Source organism: Heliangelus exortis, chromosome 1 (assembly GCF_036169615.1).
Source record: "Heliangelus exortis chromosome 1, bHelExo1.hap1, whole genome shotgun sequence".
In the NCBI taxonomy this organism is placed as follows: domain Eukaryota; kingdom Metazoa; phylum Chordata; class Aves; order Apodiformes; family Trochilidae; genus Heliangelus; species Heliangelus exortis.
This window is the reverse complement of record NC_092422.1, coordinates 197,685,787-197,702,813: the sequence shown is the minus strand read 5'-3', so window position 1 is coordinate 197,702,813 and position 17,027 is coordinate 197,685,787. Positions and strand designations below refer to the sequence as shown.

Genomic DNA, 17,027 nt, shown 5'->3' with positions numbered 1-17,027 from the left:
CTGGGACGCGCCTGGCGCGGACGGGGCGTGGGCCGCCATGATGGCGGCGGCCCCGGGGAAGGGGAGCGGGGACGGCCCCGGGGCTGTGCCCGCCGCTACCCGCCTGCAGGCCTACGCCTGGTGCCGGGAGTTCCTGGCCGGTTCCTGGAAGCTGATCGGGCCCGAGGAGTTCGCTATCGGACCCGTCAGGTAGGAGGAGGAAGGAGAGGAACGTCCCCTGCCCACCCCCCTTCACAGGGTTCCGTGTGGGGTGTGTGCCCCCTGCCCCCCCCGAGCCCCTTCCCTGTGTCCCCCCAGCTGCTCCCCACACTCGTAGTCCTGGCCCCCCAGTCCCACCTCCCATTTCCCCCCCACTCGACGACTTTTCTCCCCCCCGTTGTTCTCCAGATCGGTGCCCCTCCCAGACCCCTCCCCAGCGTCTCACCGTTTGCTCCCCAGTTTCTGATCCTTTCTCCCCCCAGTTGCTCCCTGGACTGGTGCCCGTCTCTCCCCAGTGCCCTCCAGTTACGCCCCTCACTGATGGCCCTGTCGTCCCTCCCCACTCCGGTGTCCCCCAGTTGCTGACCCTTTGTCCCTCACCTCACTGGTGACCCTTTCCCTCCCCGCTCCCTCCCCAGCGTCTCCCAGTTGCTCCCCTCACCGGTGGCCCTGTCCTCTCCCAATGCCCCCCAGTGCCTTGTCCCCTCTCAGTGTCTCCCATTTGTCCCCCCTCCCGGTGACCCTCAGTTGCCCTGTTTCCCCCAGTCCTCATCCCAGTCCACCCCAGTTGCCCAGTCCCCTTCACAATGTCCCCCAGTGCCCCCCAGCTGGTGTCCCCACCCGCTGGCCCTGTCCCCTCTCTGTGGCCCCCAACACCCCCTGACCCATCTCCCACTGCTCACCCCCAGTTGCCCCCCCACCAGTGTCTCTGTTCCCCCTCAGGGTGTCCCCCTGAACCGATGTCCCTTTCCCCCCATGTCCCCCCCTCTGTTACAGTGGGGGGCTCAGTAATCTGCTCTTCAAGTGCTCCCTGCCCGAGCACGTCCTGAGCCTGGGGGATGAGCCCCGCCAGGTCCTGCTGCGTGTCTACGGGGCCATCCTGCAGGTGAGACCCCCCCGGCCCACCAGCACCCCCCCAGACCCACTGCTGTCCTCTGAGACCAGCACACAGCCCCCCCACACTGGCTGACAACCCCCCCGACCACCAACACCCCCCCCGACCACCAACACCCCCCCCCCCCGACCACCAACAACCCCCCCCCCCAACCACCAACACCCCCCCAACCACCAACACCCCCCCCCGACCACCAACAACCCCCCCCGACCACCAACACCCCCCCCCGACCACCAACAACCCCCCCCCGACCACCAACAACCCCCCCCCCAACCACCAACACCCCCCCCCGACCACCAACACCCCCCCCCGACCACCAACACCCCCCCCCGACCACCAACACCCCCCCCCAACCACCAACACCCCCCCCCGACCACCAACACCCCCCCCCCCCCGACCACCAACAACCCCCCCCCCCAACCACCAACACCCCCCCCAACCACCAACACCCCCCCCGACCACCAACAACCCCCCCCGACCACCAACACCCCCCCCCGACCACCAACACCCCCCCCCGACCACCAACAACCCCCCCCCCGACCACCAACACCCCCCCCCGACCACCAACACCCCCCCCGACCACCAACACCCCCCCCCCGACCACCAACACCCCCCCCCCGACCACCAACACCCCCCCCCTGACCACCAACACCCCCCCCCTGACCACCAACACCCCCCCCGACCACCAACACCCCCCCCCGACCACCAACACCCCCCCCCCGACCACCAACACCCCCCCCCTGACCACCAACACCCCCCCCCGACCACCAACACCCCCCCCCGACCACCAACACCCCCCCCCCAACCACCAACAACCCCCCCCCGACCACCAACGTCCCCCGACCCCCAACACCCCCCCCGACCACCAACAACCCCAAACAACCCCCCCCCCGACCACCAACAACCCCCCCCCGACCACCAACAACCCCCCCCCCCCCACCAACACCCCCCCCCGACCACCAACACCCCCCCCGACCACCAACACCCCCCCCGACCACCAACACCCCCCCCGACCACCAACACCCCCCCCCCAACCACCAACACCCCCCCCCGACCACCAACACCCCCCCCCCCAACCACCAACAACCCCCCCCCGACCCCCAACACCCCCCCCGACCCCCCAACAACCCCCCCCCGACCACCAACAACCCCCCCCCGACCACCAACAACCCCCCCCCCCCCACCAACACCCCCCCCCGACCACCAACACCCCCCCCGACCACCAACACCCCCCCCCGACCACCAACATCCCCCCCGACCACCAACATCCCCCCTTACCACCAACACCCCCCCCCCTTACCACCAACACCCCCCCCGACCACCAACATCCCCCCCGACCACCAACATCCCCCCAACCACCAACACCCCCCCCCCTTACCACCAACATCCCCCCCCGACCCCCAACACCCCCCCAAGACTTGGCTGGCAGCCCCCCCCGACTGTCTCACAGCCCCCCAGGCCCCAGGGGGCTGTGCTGGCCTCTCCCCCCGGGCTGGGTCCCAGCAGTTCCCGGGGCCTGGGGGGGTTTCCCGTGTGGGGGTGTCACTGCTGTCCCCCCAGGGCGTGGACTCCCTGGTGCTGGAGAGTGTCATGTTCGCCATCCTGGCCGAGCGGGCGCTGGGGCCGCGGCTCTACGGGGTCTTTCCCCAGGGCCGCCTGGAGCAGTACATCCCGGTGAGGGGACGGGGCTGGGGGGGGGGTCCGGGGGGGGAGGGCAGACCCCTCACCTCACCCCTGCCCCCCCCTGCCCCCCCAGAGCCGTCGGCTGCGCACGGAGGACCTGTGGGACCCCCACATCTCCCAGGAGATTGCAGTGAAGATGTCCCAGTTCCACGGGATGGTGATGCCCTTCAACAAGGAGCCCAAGTGGCTCTTTGGGACCATGGAGTGGTGAGTGGCCACCAGCAGCCACTGGGCCACTGGCCTCGGGGGGGGGGGGGATAAGACACTGGGGAGAAATCCTTTGGGGTGAGGGTGCTGAGCCCCTGGGTGCCCAGGTTGCCCCCAGAAGCTGTGGCTGCCCCATCCCTGGAGGGGTTGAAGGTTGGATGGGGCTTGGAGCACCCTGGGCTGGGGGAGGGGTCCCTGATCATGGCAGGGGGGGCACTGGGGGGGGATTTAAGGACTCTTCCCACTCAAACCCTTCCATGAATCCCCCACTGTGGTTTCCCCCACCATGAGGTTTCCCAGGGGCGTTGCTGCAGAGCAGGCTGGGGAGGGAGGGGTGGGATTTGGGGCCCTGTAGCACCCAGGGGTGTCCATGTGTGCCCCCCACAGCCCCTCCCCTGCCCCCCAGGTACCTGCAGCAGATCTCAGAGCTGACATTCCCCGAGGAGCCACAGCAGGAGAAGTTCCAACAGCTCCAGGCCTACAACTTGGAGGAGGAGATGAGGAGCCTCAGGTGACCCCCCCTGGCTGGTTGGGTGCCATTCCCCCCACAGGGGCCTGGTGGGACTCGGTTTCTCTGAGAACCCCTGTCCAGAGGGTGGGGGGATTCTTCAGAGGGGTCCCTCCACCCCAGGGGCACACACAGACCATGGGGAGGGGGTGCTGGGGGGGGATCCCACGAGGTTTGTGTCCCAGCTATGTCTGTGGCTCACCCACCCACCCGGGGTGGTGGCCTTGGTGGCCCTGGTGAGCAGCAACTGAGGTGTCCCCCCCTCCCCACAGGGAGCTGCTGGAGTCCACCCCCTCCCCGGTGGTCTTCTGCCACAACGACGTCCAGGAGGGTGAGCAGAGCTGGGGGGCCCAAGCTCCTAAGCAAGGGCTAGGCCCCCCCCACCCCTGCCTGAGCCCCCCTCGGTTCCATGGGCCCCCCCTGAGCCCCCCGACTCTGCACAGGGAACATCCTGCTGCTGTCTGGGCAGGAGGCAGCCCCCTCCGACAGGCTCATGCTCATCGACTTCGAGTACAGCAGCTACAATTACCGGTGGGTCAGGGGGCCACTGGGGAGGGGGCAGGGGGCTCACTGGGCTCAGCTGACCCCTCCCCTGTCTTTCCCCCAGGGGCTTTGATATTGGCAATCACTTCTGTGAGTGGGTTTACAACTACACCCATGGCTCCTGGCCCTTCTTCAAGGCCTCCCCCGAGAACTTCCCCAGCAGGCAGCAGCAGGTACAGCCCCCCACAGCCCCCCCCAGGCAGGGGCTGAAGGGGTCAGTTGCCCACCAGACACTGCCACACCAGCAGCTGGCCACCAGGACAACAGGGCAGTGGCCCCTTGGGGACAGTGGCTCTGCTGGGGCTTGGGGGTGACACCTCTGTGACAAGGGGAATAATTAATGAGGAGATGAAGGTGGCTCGAGGGACTCCAAGGGGGCTCTGCTTAGGTCATTGTCCCAAATGCCAGGTTCCAAAACTAAGGTTTGTTGGGTTTAAAGCCTTTGGATTTGTTTGATGTCACTTGCAGGCGGTGTTTCCCCTGTTTGATGTTTGTGTTCAGCAGCACCACAGGAAAACTTTGGGGGTTTTGGCAGTTTGGCAGGTGGATTTGTCCAGTGTCACGTGTTGGATGGGCTTTAGTTGTGTTTGTTTAATGCCACCCGTAGGAACTGTCTCATGGTTATCTGAGTTAATTGTTCCTCACATTTGAGTCGCCTTCATCCCCTCATTAATTAACTGTGTCTCCTGTTCCACGGAGTTGCCTTGATCTCATTAACCCCTTCCTGTGCCCCTCCCCCTGTGGCGAGTGGGGTGGAGATGTCCCGTGGCCAATTGTCCTTTGTGCCCCCCGCACCCCGCAGCAGGGGGGTGGCAGTGCCACCAGCAGTGTCCCACCGTGCTCTGTGTGCCCCCCCAGCTCCATTTCATCCGTCACTACCTCTGGGGGAACGGGGGGCACTGTGGGGACACCACCCCCGAGGGAGCAGACCCGCATCGAGGAGGAGATGCTGACCGAGATCAATCGGTAAGGGGGGGCCCTGCAGCCCCCCAGACCCCTCCTCATCCCCTCCCCTCAGCATGGGGCAGAGCTGGGGGGGCTGAAGGCTGCTCTCTCCCCAGGTTTGCTTTGGCCTCCCACTTCTTCTGGGGCCTCTGGTCCATCCTGCAGGCCAAGATTTCCACCATCAGGTTTGGGTACCTGGTGAGTGTGAATGGGGGGGTGGGGGGCTGGGGGGGTCAAGGGGCAGCCCCTGATCCCCCTTTTCCCCACCTTTCCTCCCCCAGGAGTATGCACAGAGCCGCTTCCAGGCCTACTTCCAGCACAAGGCACAGTGCTCCTGAGTGCAAGCCCCCCCCGGGACCACCCTCCGCCCTGCTGGATCCCCCCAACAGCCCTGATGGACCCCCTGCAGCTCTGCAGCCCCCCCCTCACCCTCTCAGCAGCTCCCCTCGTGCTGTGGGGCCAGCATGGGAGGCTGGTTCCCTCCTGGAGGGGCTGCCCCACGAGCTGGGGGGGCCTGGTGTGTTTGGGGTAGTGTGGAACGGTTATGGGGGCCTGGGGGAGCCCCTGCCAGCAGGTGTGGGGCAGCCTGGAGCAGGGCTGGGGGCTGCCCCTGTCTGTATCCATCCTCTCCCCCCCCCCGACAGCAGAATGTGCCCCCTCTGCGGACCAATAAAGCTGGATCATGGAGGGTGGGCACAGTGTGACACACACCCCGCACGCCCCCCGTGACACCCCCACAGCCCCTCCTGTGCACCCCCCTCCAGAGCTCCTTAATCCCCCCATGACACCCCCACAGCCCCTCCTGTGCACCCCCCTCCAGAGCTCCTCAATCCCCCCATGACACCCCCACAGCCCCTCCTGTGCACCCCCTCCAGAGCTCCTCAATCCTCCCATGACACCCCCACAGCCCCTCCTGTGCACCCCCTCCAGAGCTCCTCAATCCCCCCATGACACCCCCACAGCCCCTCCTGTGCACCCCCTCCAGAGCTCCTCAATCCCCCCGTGACACCCCCAGAGCCCCTCCTGTGCACCCCCTCCAGAGCTCCTCAGTCCCCCCGTGACACCCCCCAGAGCCCCTCCTGTGCACCCCCCTCCTCAGCCCTCAACCCCCCCCCAGAGTTCACTCCTCATCCTCTCTCCTTCCCCCCTCCGGGGGGGTCCCACACCCGAGGAATGGACCCATCCCCCCTGGGGCCGTGGTCCCGCTGTCCCCCCCGCCCCTCCCCCCGCGGGACCCTCTTCCCGGCCCCCCCTTGGGGCCAGTCCCGTGGCTATAAATAGCCACTATGTGGGTGAAAGGGCACGGGAGGGGGGGGTACCGAGCCCCGACCCCCCTCCCAGGGCTGAGGGGGGATCTGGGGAGGGGGGCAGGGCAGGGGGGGTGCTGGGCAGGGGCAGTTCCCGGGGTGCGGGCCCCCCCTCCCGGGGGAGGAGCGGTCCCGTGGGGGGTGTGGGGTGGGTTTGGGGGGGTGGGGGCTCCCTGCCCACTCCGGGCCCCTGGCGGTCCCGCCCCCCGGCCCGGTATCCCCTTACCGGACCGCAGCGGGAGCAGGAACCGCCGCCAGCCCCAGCAGGTACCGGACCGGGGGGAGCCATTTGGGGGGGGGGGGGGGGCAGCACCGGGGGGGCACACCCCGTAATCCCCGGCACTACCGCGGGGAAGGGCCGGGACCTCCGGGGGGCTGCGGGGGTGCCGTGTGCCCCCGGCCCGGTCACCTTGGGGTGGGGGGCACAGGGGGGAGGGCGTATCCACGGGGGACTCGAACTGAGGGGTCCCCCAGGGGGCTGCGATGACACCGCTTCCCAGTGCCCCCCCCCACGCAATGTCCCCCGTGCAGTGGTTGCAGTTTTCTCCCAGCCCCCCGCCCCGGGGCCTCTCAGGACCCCCGGCCGTGCCCCCTCCCCTGGCCCCCGGTGCCAATCCCAGCGTGGGGCCAGCGGGGACAGGAGCTACGAGGGGCTGGCTCGTGTCCCCTTCTCCCTGTCCTCGAGTGTTCGTGTCCCTGTCCCCTCCCCTCTGTCCCTGTCCCCGTGTGTCCATGTTGCTGTCTCCTCTCCCGGTGTCCCTGTCCCCAGTGCCGGGGGTGGCTCTGACCCTTCCCTCAGTGGGCCACCGGGCCAGCACCGTGTGACTGTCACTGCCACTACCGGGGCACGGCTGGCCCCGCGCTGCCACCCCGACACTGTCACTGCCACCACTGCCACCCCAGCACTGCCATCACCAATCCCAGCACCAGCCAATGGCGGGGTCTCCCCGACCCCCCGTTCTGGGGACCCTCTATGCCCCCACCCGTGGACTTTTTCCCCCCCTGAGCTGCAGCACACCATGGGCAGCACATCCCGGGGCTGGGGTCCCCCTCTGTCAGTGGAGGGTGGGGGTCCCCCCTCCATTGTCAGCAACATGTCCCAGGGGTGGGGTCCCCCCCTTAGTGACACAGGGGGGTGGAGGTCTCCACTGTAGGAGGACTGTAGGGGAGTGTGTTTCAGGGGTGGGGGTCTGTACTCTGTTACCAGGACTGGGGGTCCCACCACCCCCACTGGCAGCATCTGCTGGAGGTGAGGGTCCCCTCTCTGTTGCCATGTCGGGGGGTCCCATCTCTATTGTGGGCTGCATGTCCCAAGGGGGGGGGGGGTCTCCCCTCTGCTGTGGGTCCCCTCCTCCATTGCTGGGGTGAGGTTCTCCCCTCTACCTTGAGCCGCATGTCCCAGGGGTGGGGGTCTCCACTCTGTTGCTGGGCTGGGGGTCCCCCCTCTGCCTTGTGCAGCATGCCCAGGGTTGTGGGTCCCCCCTGGCTCTGCTGCCGGGTTGGGGTTCCCCGCACTGCCCCCCTTGCCCCCGCAGGACCCCCCCAGCCCCACCATGGCGGAAGCCCACCAGGCCGTCGCCTTCCAGTTCACCGTCACCCCCGAGGGCCTCGACTTCCACCTGAGCCGCGAGGCCGTGCGGCAGCTCTACCTGGCAGGGATCTCCTCCTGGAAGAAGCGTTTGGTCCGAGCCAAGGTGGGACGGGGACGGGGAAGGGGGCGGGTGGAGGCTCCGATCCCCCCGCACCCCCCAGCCCTGACCCGCCCTGCACCCACAGAACAGTTTCCTGACCGGGGTGTACCCGGCCTCCCCCTCCAGCTGGATGGTGGTGGTGGTGGCCACCGCCGGCTCCTGCTACTGCCAGGTCGACCCCTCCCTGGGCGTCATCGCCCGCATCCAGCACTGCCTGCCCCAGAGGTGAGGGGCGCTGGAGCCGGGGGACCCCCAGCCCGTGGACCCCCCAGCCCGTGGCGTGGACCTCCAACCCACAGCATGGACCCCCAGCCCATGGTCATGGACCCCCAAACCCAGAGCACAGCCCCCCAGCACATAAGCACAGCCCCCCAACCTATGAAACAGTCCCCCAACCCATGGCAGGGACCCCCAGCCAATGGCACAGTCCCCTGACCCATGGGCATAGACCCTAGCCCAGGGCATGGCCCCTTGACCCAGGGCAGGGACCTCCAATCCATGGGCACAGCCCCCTGACCCCAGCTACATCCCCCAGGGGGTCACCCCCACATCCCCCCATCCCATGGGTATGAGCCTACCTGCCCTATACCCTCCCCACATGTCCCCAGCCCCACCAGCATGGCCATGGGGGTTCTGGTATCCCAGGGGGGTCCCACCCCATGCTCTCCACCCCTATGGCCATGGCCCTTCATGAGGACATCCCCACGGGGTCCCACCCCACATATCCCCCCTCATGGCCTCCTGGGTGGGGTCTTCTTCCATCTCCCTCATCCCCATGGCCCCACATGAGGACACCCTGGGGGGGTCCCACCTCACATCCCCCACCCCATATCCCCCACGGCCATGGCCACACGTGGGGACATCCTGGGGGTCCCACCCCGTATCCCACACCCCCCGTGTCCCTTCACGGGACATCCAGGGGGTGCCACCCCATGTTTGCCCCTCAGGGTTCCCCCCAAGCCCCCGTCTCTCCCGCAGGCTGGGGGCGCAGGGTGGGTCGGTGCTGAGCACGGTTCTGTTCTCCACTGGGGTTTGGCTCTCGGCCGTGCTGCTCTTCCGCCAGGCCCTCAAGCTGATGCTCTCCTACCACGGGTGGATGTTTGAGCCCCACGGCAGGACCAGCCGCAGCACCCGGCTCTGGGTGGTGAGCAGGGGGATGGATGCTCCAGAACCGCCTCCAGAACCGGGACAACCCCGGGATGCTGGAATCTGGTCATGGCATGGGGCTGGGATCCAGGGCTGGGGTGGGATCCAGTGGTGGGGCTGGGATCCAGTGCTAGGGCTGGGATCCAGTGCTGGTGTGGGATCCAGTGCTGGGGCTGGGCTGGGATCCAGTAGTGGGGCTGGGTTCCAGTGGTGGGGCTGGGATCCAGTGGTGGGTCTGGGATTCAGTTCTAGGGCTGGGATCCAGTGCTGGGGCTGGGCTGGGATCCAGTGGTGGGTCTGGGATTCAGTTCTAGGGCTGGGATCCAGTGCTGGGGCTGGGCTGGGATCCAGGGCTGGAGTGAGATCCAGTGCTGGGGTGGGATCCAGCGCTGGGCTCCCTGCCCCAGTGGTTCTGGGCTCCATTGTCTGTGCCAGAACCTGGTGTGGGTGCTGGGCTGGGTGTCCTGACGATGCCACCCTCATCCCTGTCCCTCCTGTGTCCCCCCCGTGTCCCCCCTGTCCCCAGGCACTGATGCGGGTCCTGGTTGCCCGTAAGCCGCTGCTCTACAGCTTCCAGAGCTCCCTGCCCAAGTTGCCTGTGCCCCCCGTCAAGGCCACCATCACCCGGGTAAGGGACGGGGGCTGTGGGGGGAGGTGGCAGGGTCGGGGGGTCAGGGGGTGACGCTGCTCCCCCCGCAGTACCTGGAGTCAGTGCGGCCGCTGCTGGAGGATGAGCAGTACAGGAGGATGGAGGCCTTGGCCAAGGACTTCCAGGAGAAGATGGCCCCACGCCTCCAGAAGTACCTGATCCTCAAGTCCTGGTGGACCACCAACTACGTGAGTGTGTCCCCGTGTCCCCCCACCTCCATCTCCGGGTGACCCCCACCCGAGCCTGTGGCCCTGCTGTCCCCCCCGTGACCCTGGGGAGGGGAACGTGGGGCCTCCTGGGGGTCCCAGATGGGGGATTAGGGGCAGGAGGGTCTGAACCCTGCCACCATCCCCATCCTTGTCCCTATCCCTGTCCATGTTCCCATTCCCATTCCTGCCCCTTCTCTCCATTCCTGTCCCTGTTCCCCCTGTCCCACCCCATCCATGTCCTCCCTGTCTCCATTTCCACCCCTGTCCCTCTCCGCACCCCTGTCCCTATGTCCCCTGTCCCTGTCCCCATCCCTGTCCCTGTGTCCCCTGTCCCCAATCCCATCTATGTTGTCCCTGTCCCCATTCCTCTTCTGATCCCCACCCTTGTCCCTGTAACTGTCCCTGTCCCTCCTGTCCCCATCCCTGTCCCCAGGTCAGTGACTGGTGGGAGCAGTACATTTACCTGCGGGGACGCAGCCCCCTCATGGTCAACAGCAACTACTACATCATGGTAATGGGGGTGGAGGTGACCCCTGGGGTGACCCAGTCCCCCCCCACATCCCCCTCCCGGCTCCTCACCCCCCTTTCTCCCCAGGATTTCCTCTACGTGACCCCCACCCACATCCAGGCTGCCCGGGCAGCCAACGCCGTGCACTCCATGCTGCTGTACCGCCGCAAGCTGGACCGTGGGGAGATCCCCCCCGTCAGTGGGCAGGGGAGACCCCTGAGGGGGGAGACCCCCGGGAGTGGGGAGGGCGCTGGGAGGGGATGCCCTGTGGGAGTGGGGAAGGGGCTGGGGGGAGATCCCCCCAGGAGTTGATCAGGGGCAGCGGGACACCCCAGAGGGGGAAAGAGGAGACCCCCCAGGAGTCAGGATGGGGGGACACCCCCCCAGGAATGGGGAGAGGGAGACCACTGGGAGTGGGGAGAGGGGAGAACCTCTGGGAGTGGGGAGGGGGGCTGGGAGAAGATGGCCTCAGGGAATGGGGCTGGGGGCTCCCTGTGAGTGGGGCCTGGGGGGAGAAGGGGCCTGGGTTTGTTGGGGAGGTTGGGGGGGTCAGGGGCTGGGGGGCAGTTTGGGGTCTCAGGGTCAGGTTGTTGTCTCGGGGGTGATGTTGGTGCCCGGGTGTCCCCAGGTGATGGCCCTGGGCATTGTCCCCATGTGCTCCTACCAGTCGGAGCGGATGTTCAACACCACCCGCGTCCCCGGCATAGAGAGCGGTACGTGGGGGGCTGACCTCGAGGGGCTTCCCCATGGGGGGCTCTCCCTGACCCCCCTGGTGTGCCCCCCCCCCAAAGGGATGTCCCTGACCCCCCCCTCGTGTCACTCCCCAGGGATCTCTCCCTGGCCCCCCCCCCGTGTGTGTGTCCCAGAGCCATGTCCCTCACACCCCCCGTGCCGACCCCCCCATGAGGTGTCCCTGAACCTCTCCGTGCTCCCCCCCAGGGGGTGTCCCTGATCTTCCCCGATGATGCCCCCCATGAGGGTCCCTGATCCCCCACCTCCCCCTGTGTGTGTCCCCCAGGGAGGTGTCCCTGCCCCCCCCCTCTGTGTCTGCCCCCCCGGGTGGCTGTCCCTGACCCCCCACATGTGCCCTGACCCCCTCCCCCGATATCTGTCTGCCCCCGGTGTCCCCCTGACCCCCCCCTGCCCCCAGACTCGCTGCTGCACCTCCCAGACAGCAAGCACTTGGCCGTCTACCACCGGGGTCGGTTCTACAAGGTGTGGATGTACTGGGGGGGGCAGCTCCTGCGGCCCCCCGACCTCCAGCTCCAGTTCCAGCGCATCCTCGACGACCCCTCCCCACCCCAGCCCGGAGAGGAGCACCTGGCAGCGCTCACTGCCGGGGAGAGGTGGCATGGGGACACGGGGGGACACGGGGGGACACAGGGAGACGTGGAGGGATGCAGGGGGGGCACAGGGGTGATGTGGGGAGGGACGTAGGGGACACATGGGGGGGACATGGGGAGATGTGGGGGAGACATGGGGGGGTTATGGGAGGGACTTGAAGGGGAACATAGAGGGGGGACACAGAAGGGACATGGGGGACACACAAGGGACATAGGGGACACGAGGGGTGATAGAGGAGGGGACACTGGGGGAACACGGGGGTGGATATGAAGAGGGACATGAAGGAAAACAGGGGACACGGGGAGGGAAACGGAGTGACATGGGGGACACGGGGAGAGGTGACATGAGGGGGGACATGGGAGGTGACACGAGAGACACGGGGAGGATAGGGGGGCAAACAAGGGGACATGGGAGGGGAGATAGGGGGGACGTGCAGGGGACACACGGGGAGAGGGGACGCAGGAGGGGACGTGGGAGGGTGACACGGTGGGGGCAGTGGGTGAGGGCTGTGATTGGTGGTCTCGGGGGTCCCCCAGCCCTGACCCCCCGCAGGGTGCCGTGGGCCGAGGCCCGGTCCCGGTTCTTCAGCCGCGGGCCCAACAAGAGCTCTCTGGACGCCATCGAGCGTGCGGCCTTCTTCCTGGTGCTGGACGAGGAGGAGCACGGGGCCCATCCCGAGACCCCCGGCTGCATGGACGCCTACGCCAAGTCCCTGCTGCACGGGCACTGCTTCGACCGGTGGGACCCCTGACCCCAACACTGCGACCCCTGACAGGGGGACCCTCATCTGGGACCCCAACACTGGGACCCCTGACACTGGGACCCCCATTTGGGACCCCTAATACTGGGACACCATCCCGAGACCCTCAACCCTGGAACCCCCACCCCTGGGGCCCCCAGACCTCCAGGACCTCCTCTCACAGGGACCCTCACCCATTGGACCCCTGGGAACCTACTCCTGGGACCCCCACCCCACCCCCCAAACCCACTCAACCTCAGGACCCCCAAACCCTGCTCCCACCCCTGGGAACCCACCCCACACCCCCAGGGCCCTCAACACTGGGAACCCCCCAGCAGGGGATCTATGGACCTCGGGGACCTCCACCCTGGGAACCCACCCACATGTGCCCCCACACCCAGACCCCCGCCCCTGGATCCCCCAACCCCAGAACTCCCACTCCTGGATCCCCCCAGACTTGCACATCCCTACGACCCCATGGGGCCCCCATTCCCTCCTGGATGCCCCCACCTGAGCTCCCCCCACCCCCATTCCCCCCAGCTGGTTCGACAAATCCTTCACCCTGGTGGTCTACAAGAACGGGAAGCTGGGGGCCAACGCCGAGCACTCCTGGGCAGATGCCCCCATCGTGGGGCACCTCTGGGAGGTAACTGGGGGGGACCCTCCAGGGGGCACACACATAGGACACCCCTATGGAGCACCCCAGAGAGGGGACCCCCCCTTGGGCACTCTTGGGATGGGAACCCCAGTTGGGGACCCCAAGGGTGGGCCCCAAACACCTAGGGGTGGGGGACAGAGGTGATCGCCCCGGGGGAGCCCTGGGACAAGGTGGGGGAACATGGGGGCACACTGAGGGTCTGGGAGGTTGCTGGGGGGCTAAGGTGACACTGGGGGTTGGAGGAGGGGGGGATAGGAGGGGCTGAGGGGACACCGGGGGGGTGGAGGGGATGTTGGGGGACTGGGGGTGACACTGGGGGTCTGTTGCCCCCTGCTCACCCCCTGCCCCCCCCCAGTTTATGCTGGCGACAGACAAGTTCCAGCTGGGGTACACAGAGGAGGGGCACTGCCGAGGGGACCCCAACCCCCTGCTAGTTCCCCCACAGCGCCTGCAGTGGGACTTATCCCAGCAGGTGGGTGACACCCCTGGGGACACCCCACGGGAACAGGGAGGGTCTGGGGGTGGCCCCGTGACTCCCCATGTTCCCTGTGTCCCCATGTTCCCTGTGTCCCCGTGTCCCCATACCCCCTCACGTCCCCATTCTACCCTCATCCCCTGCATCCCCCTGATGTCCCTGATGTCCCCGTGTCACCCCAGTGCCGTGCTGCCATCGAGGGGTCCCTGCGCCTGGCCCGGGCGCTGGCGGATGATGTGGATTGCTGCTGCTTCCAGTTTGGAACCTTTGGGAAGGGGCGGATCAAACGCTGCAGGACCAGCCCGGACGCCTTCATCCAGCTGGGACTGCAGCTGGCACACTTCAGGGTGGGACAGGGACAGGGACAGGGACAGGGACAGGGACAGGGACACGGCATGGGATGGGGATGGGGATGGGGATGGGGATGGGGATGGGGATGGGGATGGCATTGGGATGGGATAGGGATGGGATGGGATGGGCATGGGCATGGGCATGGGCATGGGATTGGGATTGGGTCCAGGTCCAGGACACCCCTGCCCCACAGGACAAGGGCTGTTTCTGCCTGACCTACGAGGCCTCCATGACGCGGCTGTTCCGAGAGGGACGCACAGAGACCGTGAGGTCCTGCACCTCTGAGGCCACCGCCTTCGTGCGCAGCATGAGCGACCCCCAGAAGGACGTGAGCAGGGGGGACACGGGTGCCCTGCTGTCCCCCTGCCTGGATGAGATGTCCCTGGGCCACACCTGCCCTTCTCGGGTGGGCCTGTCCCCAGGAGAGGCCCCTACCCCTCCTGGAGACAACCCCCCCACCTCTGAATGAGGTCCCCATCTCTCATGGATGTCCCCATCCCTCGGGGATGTCCCTATCCCTCACAGATGTCCCCATCTCTTTTGGATGTCCCCATCCCTCCCAGATGTCCCCACCCCCCACTAATGCCCCCTCCCTGTCGATGTCCCCATCCCTCAGGACCCCCTCCCAGGATCTGCTCATCCCTGGGGAGGTCCCTCCCCACGCAGGTCACCCCGGGGGTGGCTTGGGGGTCCCAGACCCGTGTTCCCCCCTTACCCTGTGCCTCCCCCAGCGCTCAGAGCGGCAGCGCCTGTTCAAGGTGGCAGCAGAGAAGCACCAACAGATGTACCGCCTGGCCATGACCGGCGCCGGCATCGACCGGCACCTCTTCTGCCTCTACCTGGTGTCCCGCTACCTGGGGGTCCAGTCCCCCTTCCTGGCAGAGGTGGGGTGCAGTCTGTGTCCCCCGGGTGCTACCAGAGCCCTGGTATCTCTCCACCCCCCAGCCCCCACAGCAGGAGTGGGGTGCAGTGGGGTGCAGTGGGGCGCAGTGGGGTGCAGTGGGGTGCAGTGAGGTGCAGTGAGGTGCAGTGGGGTGCAGTGTCCCTCCCCCCCTCCCGCAGGTGCTGTCAGAGCCCTGGCGTCTCTCCACCTCCCAGACCCCCCAGCAGCAGCTCAAGATGTTTGACATGGACAAATTCCCCGACCACGTCGCCACCGGTGGTGGCTTCGGGCCCGTGAGCACCGGGGGGGCCTGGGGGGGTGGGGTTGGGGGGTGCGGGGCTGCTGGGGAGGGGGGGCAGGGGGTTGTGGGGTCTGTATCACGAGCCCCTTCCATGGGGCTGGGTCAGGGTCAGGCATGTGCCCCACACCAGCTGTTCCCAGCCCCACAGCCCAGCCCCACAGCCCAGGGGGATGTCCCAGGGGGCGGGCGGGGGTCCCCATGGCCGCTGCCCTCCAGGTGGCTGATGATGGGTACGGAGTCTCCTACATCATCGCGGGGGAGAACCTCATCAGCTTCCACGTCTCCAGCAAGTTCTCCAGCCCTGAGACGGTGCGGGGGGTCCTGAGGAGGCTGGGGGGTCCCGGGGGGTGGGGATAGCAGGGGGTCCCCTGGGAGGTGGGGGGCTTGAGGTCCCCAGTAGATTGTGGGGTCTCTTGTTGGGGGCTCGGGTGGATCTCGGGGGAGGGGTTTGGGGGGGTCCCCAGGGGGAGGGATTGGGGAGATCCTTGGGGGGGGCAAGGAGGTTCTGGGGGACTGTGGGGTCCCTTGGCGGGGAATGGGAAGTCCTCAGGGGAGGAGGGTGCTGGGGGCCAGAGGTGTCTTTGGTTGGAGGCTGAGGGGTTGGGGGGTTCCCAAGTGTAGGGGGGGGATGCCAGGGGGGTTCTGGTTTGGGAGCGGGGGGGGGTCCCCGTGGGGGGGCAGATGGCTGTTGCCATCCCTAGTGGGGGTCTCCTGAGGGGTCTCCATGGGCCTGGGGCAGCCCTTGACTCCACCTCACCCTGTCCCCTCCCCTGGGAACCCCCCCCCCTCTGTCCCTTCTGGGGGTCCCGGGAGGGTCAGGGTACCCCAGGGGAAGGGGAGGGGGGGCTGGTTCTGCCCCGGGGGTCCATGGGGAGCTCAAGGGGAGGTCGGACCCTGTTCAGGAAGGGCTCAGGTGGGCTGAGGGGGTGGCTGGGTCCCACTCTGGGTTTGAGGGGGGCAGAGCTCACTCTGGGAGGCCCCTGGGGGTCCGAGGGGCTCTGGGGGCCGGGGGGTCTCACTGGTTCTGCCCCCCAGGACTCGAAGCGGTTCGCGGGGCACATCCGCCAGGCCATGCTGGACATCTCCCAGCTCTTTGACAACCCCCCCACAAAGTGAGGGGGCACAGACCCCCACCTGGGGGGAAGCATGGAGCCGGGGCTGGGGGGGGGGGTGGGTTGGGAGCAGCGGGGGCCTCACTGCTCTGTCTGTGTGTCCAATAAAACTGTGGTTGTGTGGTGACCCCCACCCCCAACGCATATGCCTGGGACCCCCACCCTGAGCTGAGGACCTCCACATGGGGCTGGAGACCCCCATGTTGGTCTGTCAGAATGGAGACCCCCACATCAGGCCGGGGACATCCGTGTCAGGATGTGCACCCCCACTCCGGGCTGGGGTCCCTCCTCGTGTCCCCAGGGCCCCCCATGTCGCCAGCGGGTGCTCCCGGGGCAGCAGATGAAAGGCGCCGTGGGGCGGTGGCCATGGGGCGGTGGCCACTGAGCCGAGCCCGATGACCCAGCAGGGCTGACCCGTTCCGCTGACCCGTTCCGCTGACCCGTTCCGCTGATCCGTGCCACCCGCCGCCTGCCTGGCGGGGACAGGGACAGGGACAGGGACGGGGCAGTGGGGCGCGGCGGCAGGGACGGACCGACCCGGTACCAGAAGCCTGCGCCTGCCCGCACCCTTCCCGTGCATCCCTGCCCCCTCTGCTCGCACTGCACAGCTCCCCTCCTGCCCCCCCGGGGGTCGGTGAGTCCCCCCGGTAGGTCTGGGGCACAGGAGCTGTCTGA

At 67.8% G+C, this 17,027-nt stretch overlaps 2 protein-coding genes across 2 annotated transcripts; both read left to right on the top strand.

The window, feature by feature from the left end:
* The first annotated feature begins 4 nt into the window (after positions 1 to 4).
* Positions 5 to 5,451, top strand: CHKB (choline kinase beta). Its single transcript, XM_071734323.1, is given in 12 exon segments — positions 5 to 189; positions 976 to 1,084; positions 2,654 to 2,767; positions 2,850 to 2,983; positions 3,390 to 3,494; positions 3,764 to 3,822; positions 3,935 to 4,022; positions 4,099 to 4,207; positions 4,893 to 4,955; positions 4,957 to 5,000; positions 5,096 to 5,177; positions 5,261 to 5,451. Coding segments are annotated over 12 exon segments (1,116 nt in total). The 5' UTR covers positions 5 to 37; the 3' UTR covers positions 5,318 to 5,451.
* Positions 5,452 to 7,793: 2,342 nt separating this feature from the next.
* On the top strand, positions 7,794 to 16,428 carry CPT1B (carnitine palmitoyltransferase 1B). Its single transcript, XM_071734313.1, has 18 exons — positions 7,794 to 7,980; positions 8,063 to 8,202; positions 8,956 to 9,121; positions 9,650 to 9,751; positions 9,823 to 9,960; positions 10,415 to 10,492; positions 10,577 to 10,684; positions 11,118 to 11,202; positions 11,640 to 11,835; positions 12,386 to 12,571; positions 13,113 to 13,218; positions 13,586 to 13,702; positions 13,888 to 14,052; positions 14,250 to 14,384; positions 14,788 to 14,940; positions 15,119 to 15,232; positions 15,457 to 15,549; positions 16,276 to 16,428. The coding sequence occupies exons 1-18, from the start codon at positions 7,840 to 7,842 to the stop codon at positions 16,354 to 16,356; spliced, it is 2,304 nt and encodes a 767-aa protein (XP_071590414.1). The 5' UTR covers positions 7,794 to 7,839; the 3' UTR covers positions 16,357 to 16,428.
* Positions 16,429 to 17,027: the final 599 nt, after the last annotated feature.

Excerpts from the sequence above, each read along its gene's own strand:
- CPT1B (XM_071734313.1), top strand. The coding sequence starts at position 7,840 with ATGGCGGAAGCCCACCAGGCCGTCGCCTTCCAGTTCACCGTCACCCCC. Across the intron at positions 7,981-8,062 it reads AGCGTTTGGTCCGAGCCAAG|AACAGTTTCCTGACCGGGGT; the intron begins GTGGGACGGGGA and ends CTGCACCCACAG. Across the intron at positions 14,385-14,787 it reads TGAGCGACCCCCAGAAGGAC|CGCTCAGAGCGGCAGCGCCT; the intron begins GTGAGCAGGGGG and ends TGCCTCCCCCAG.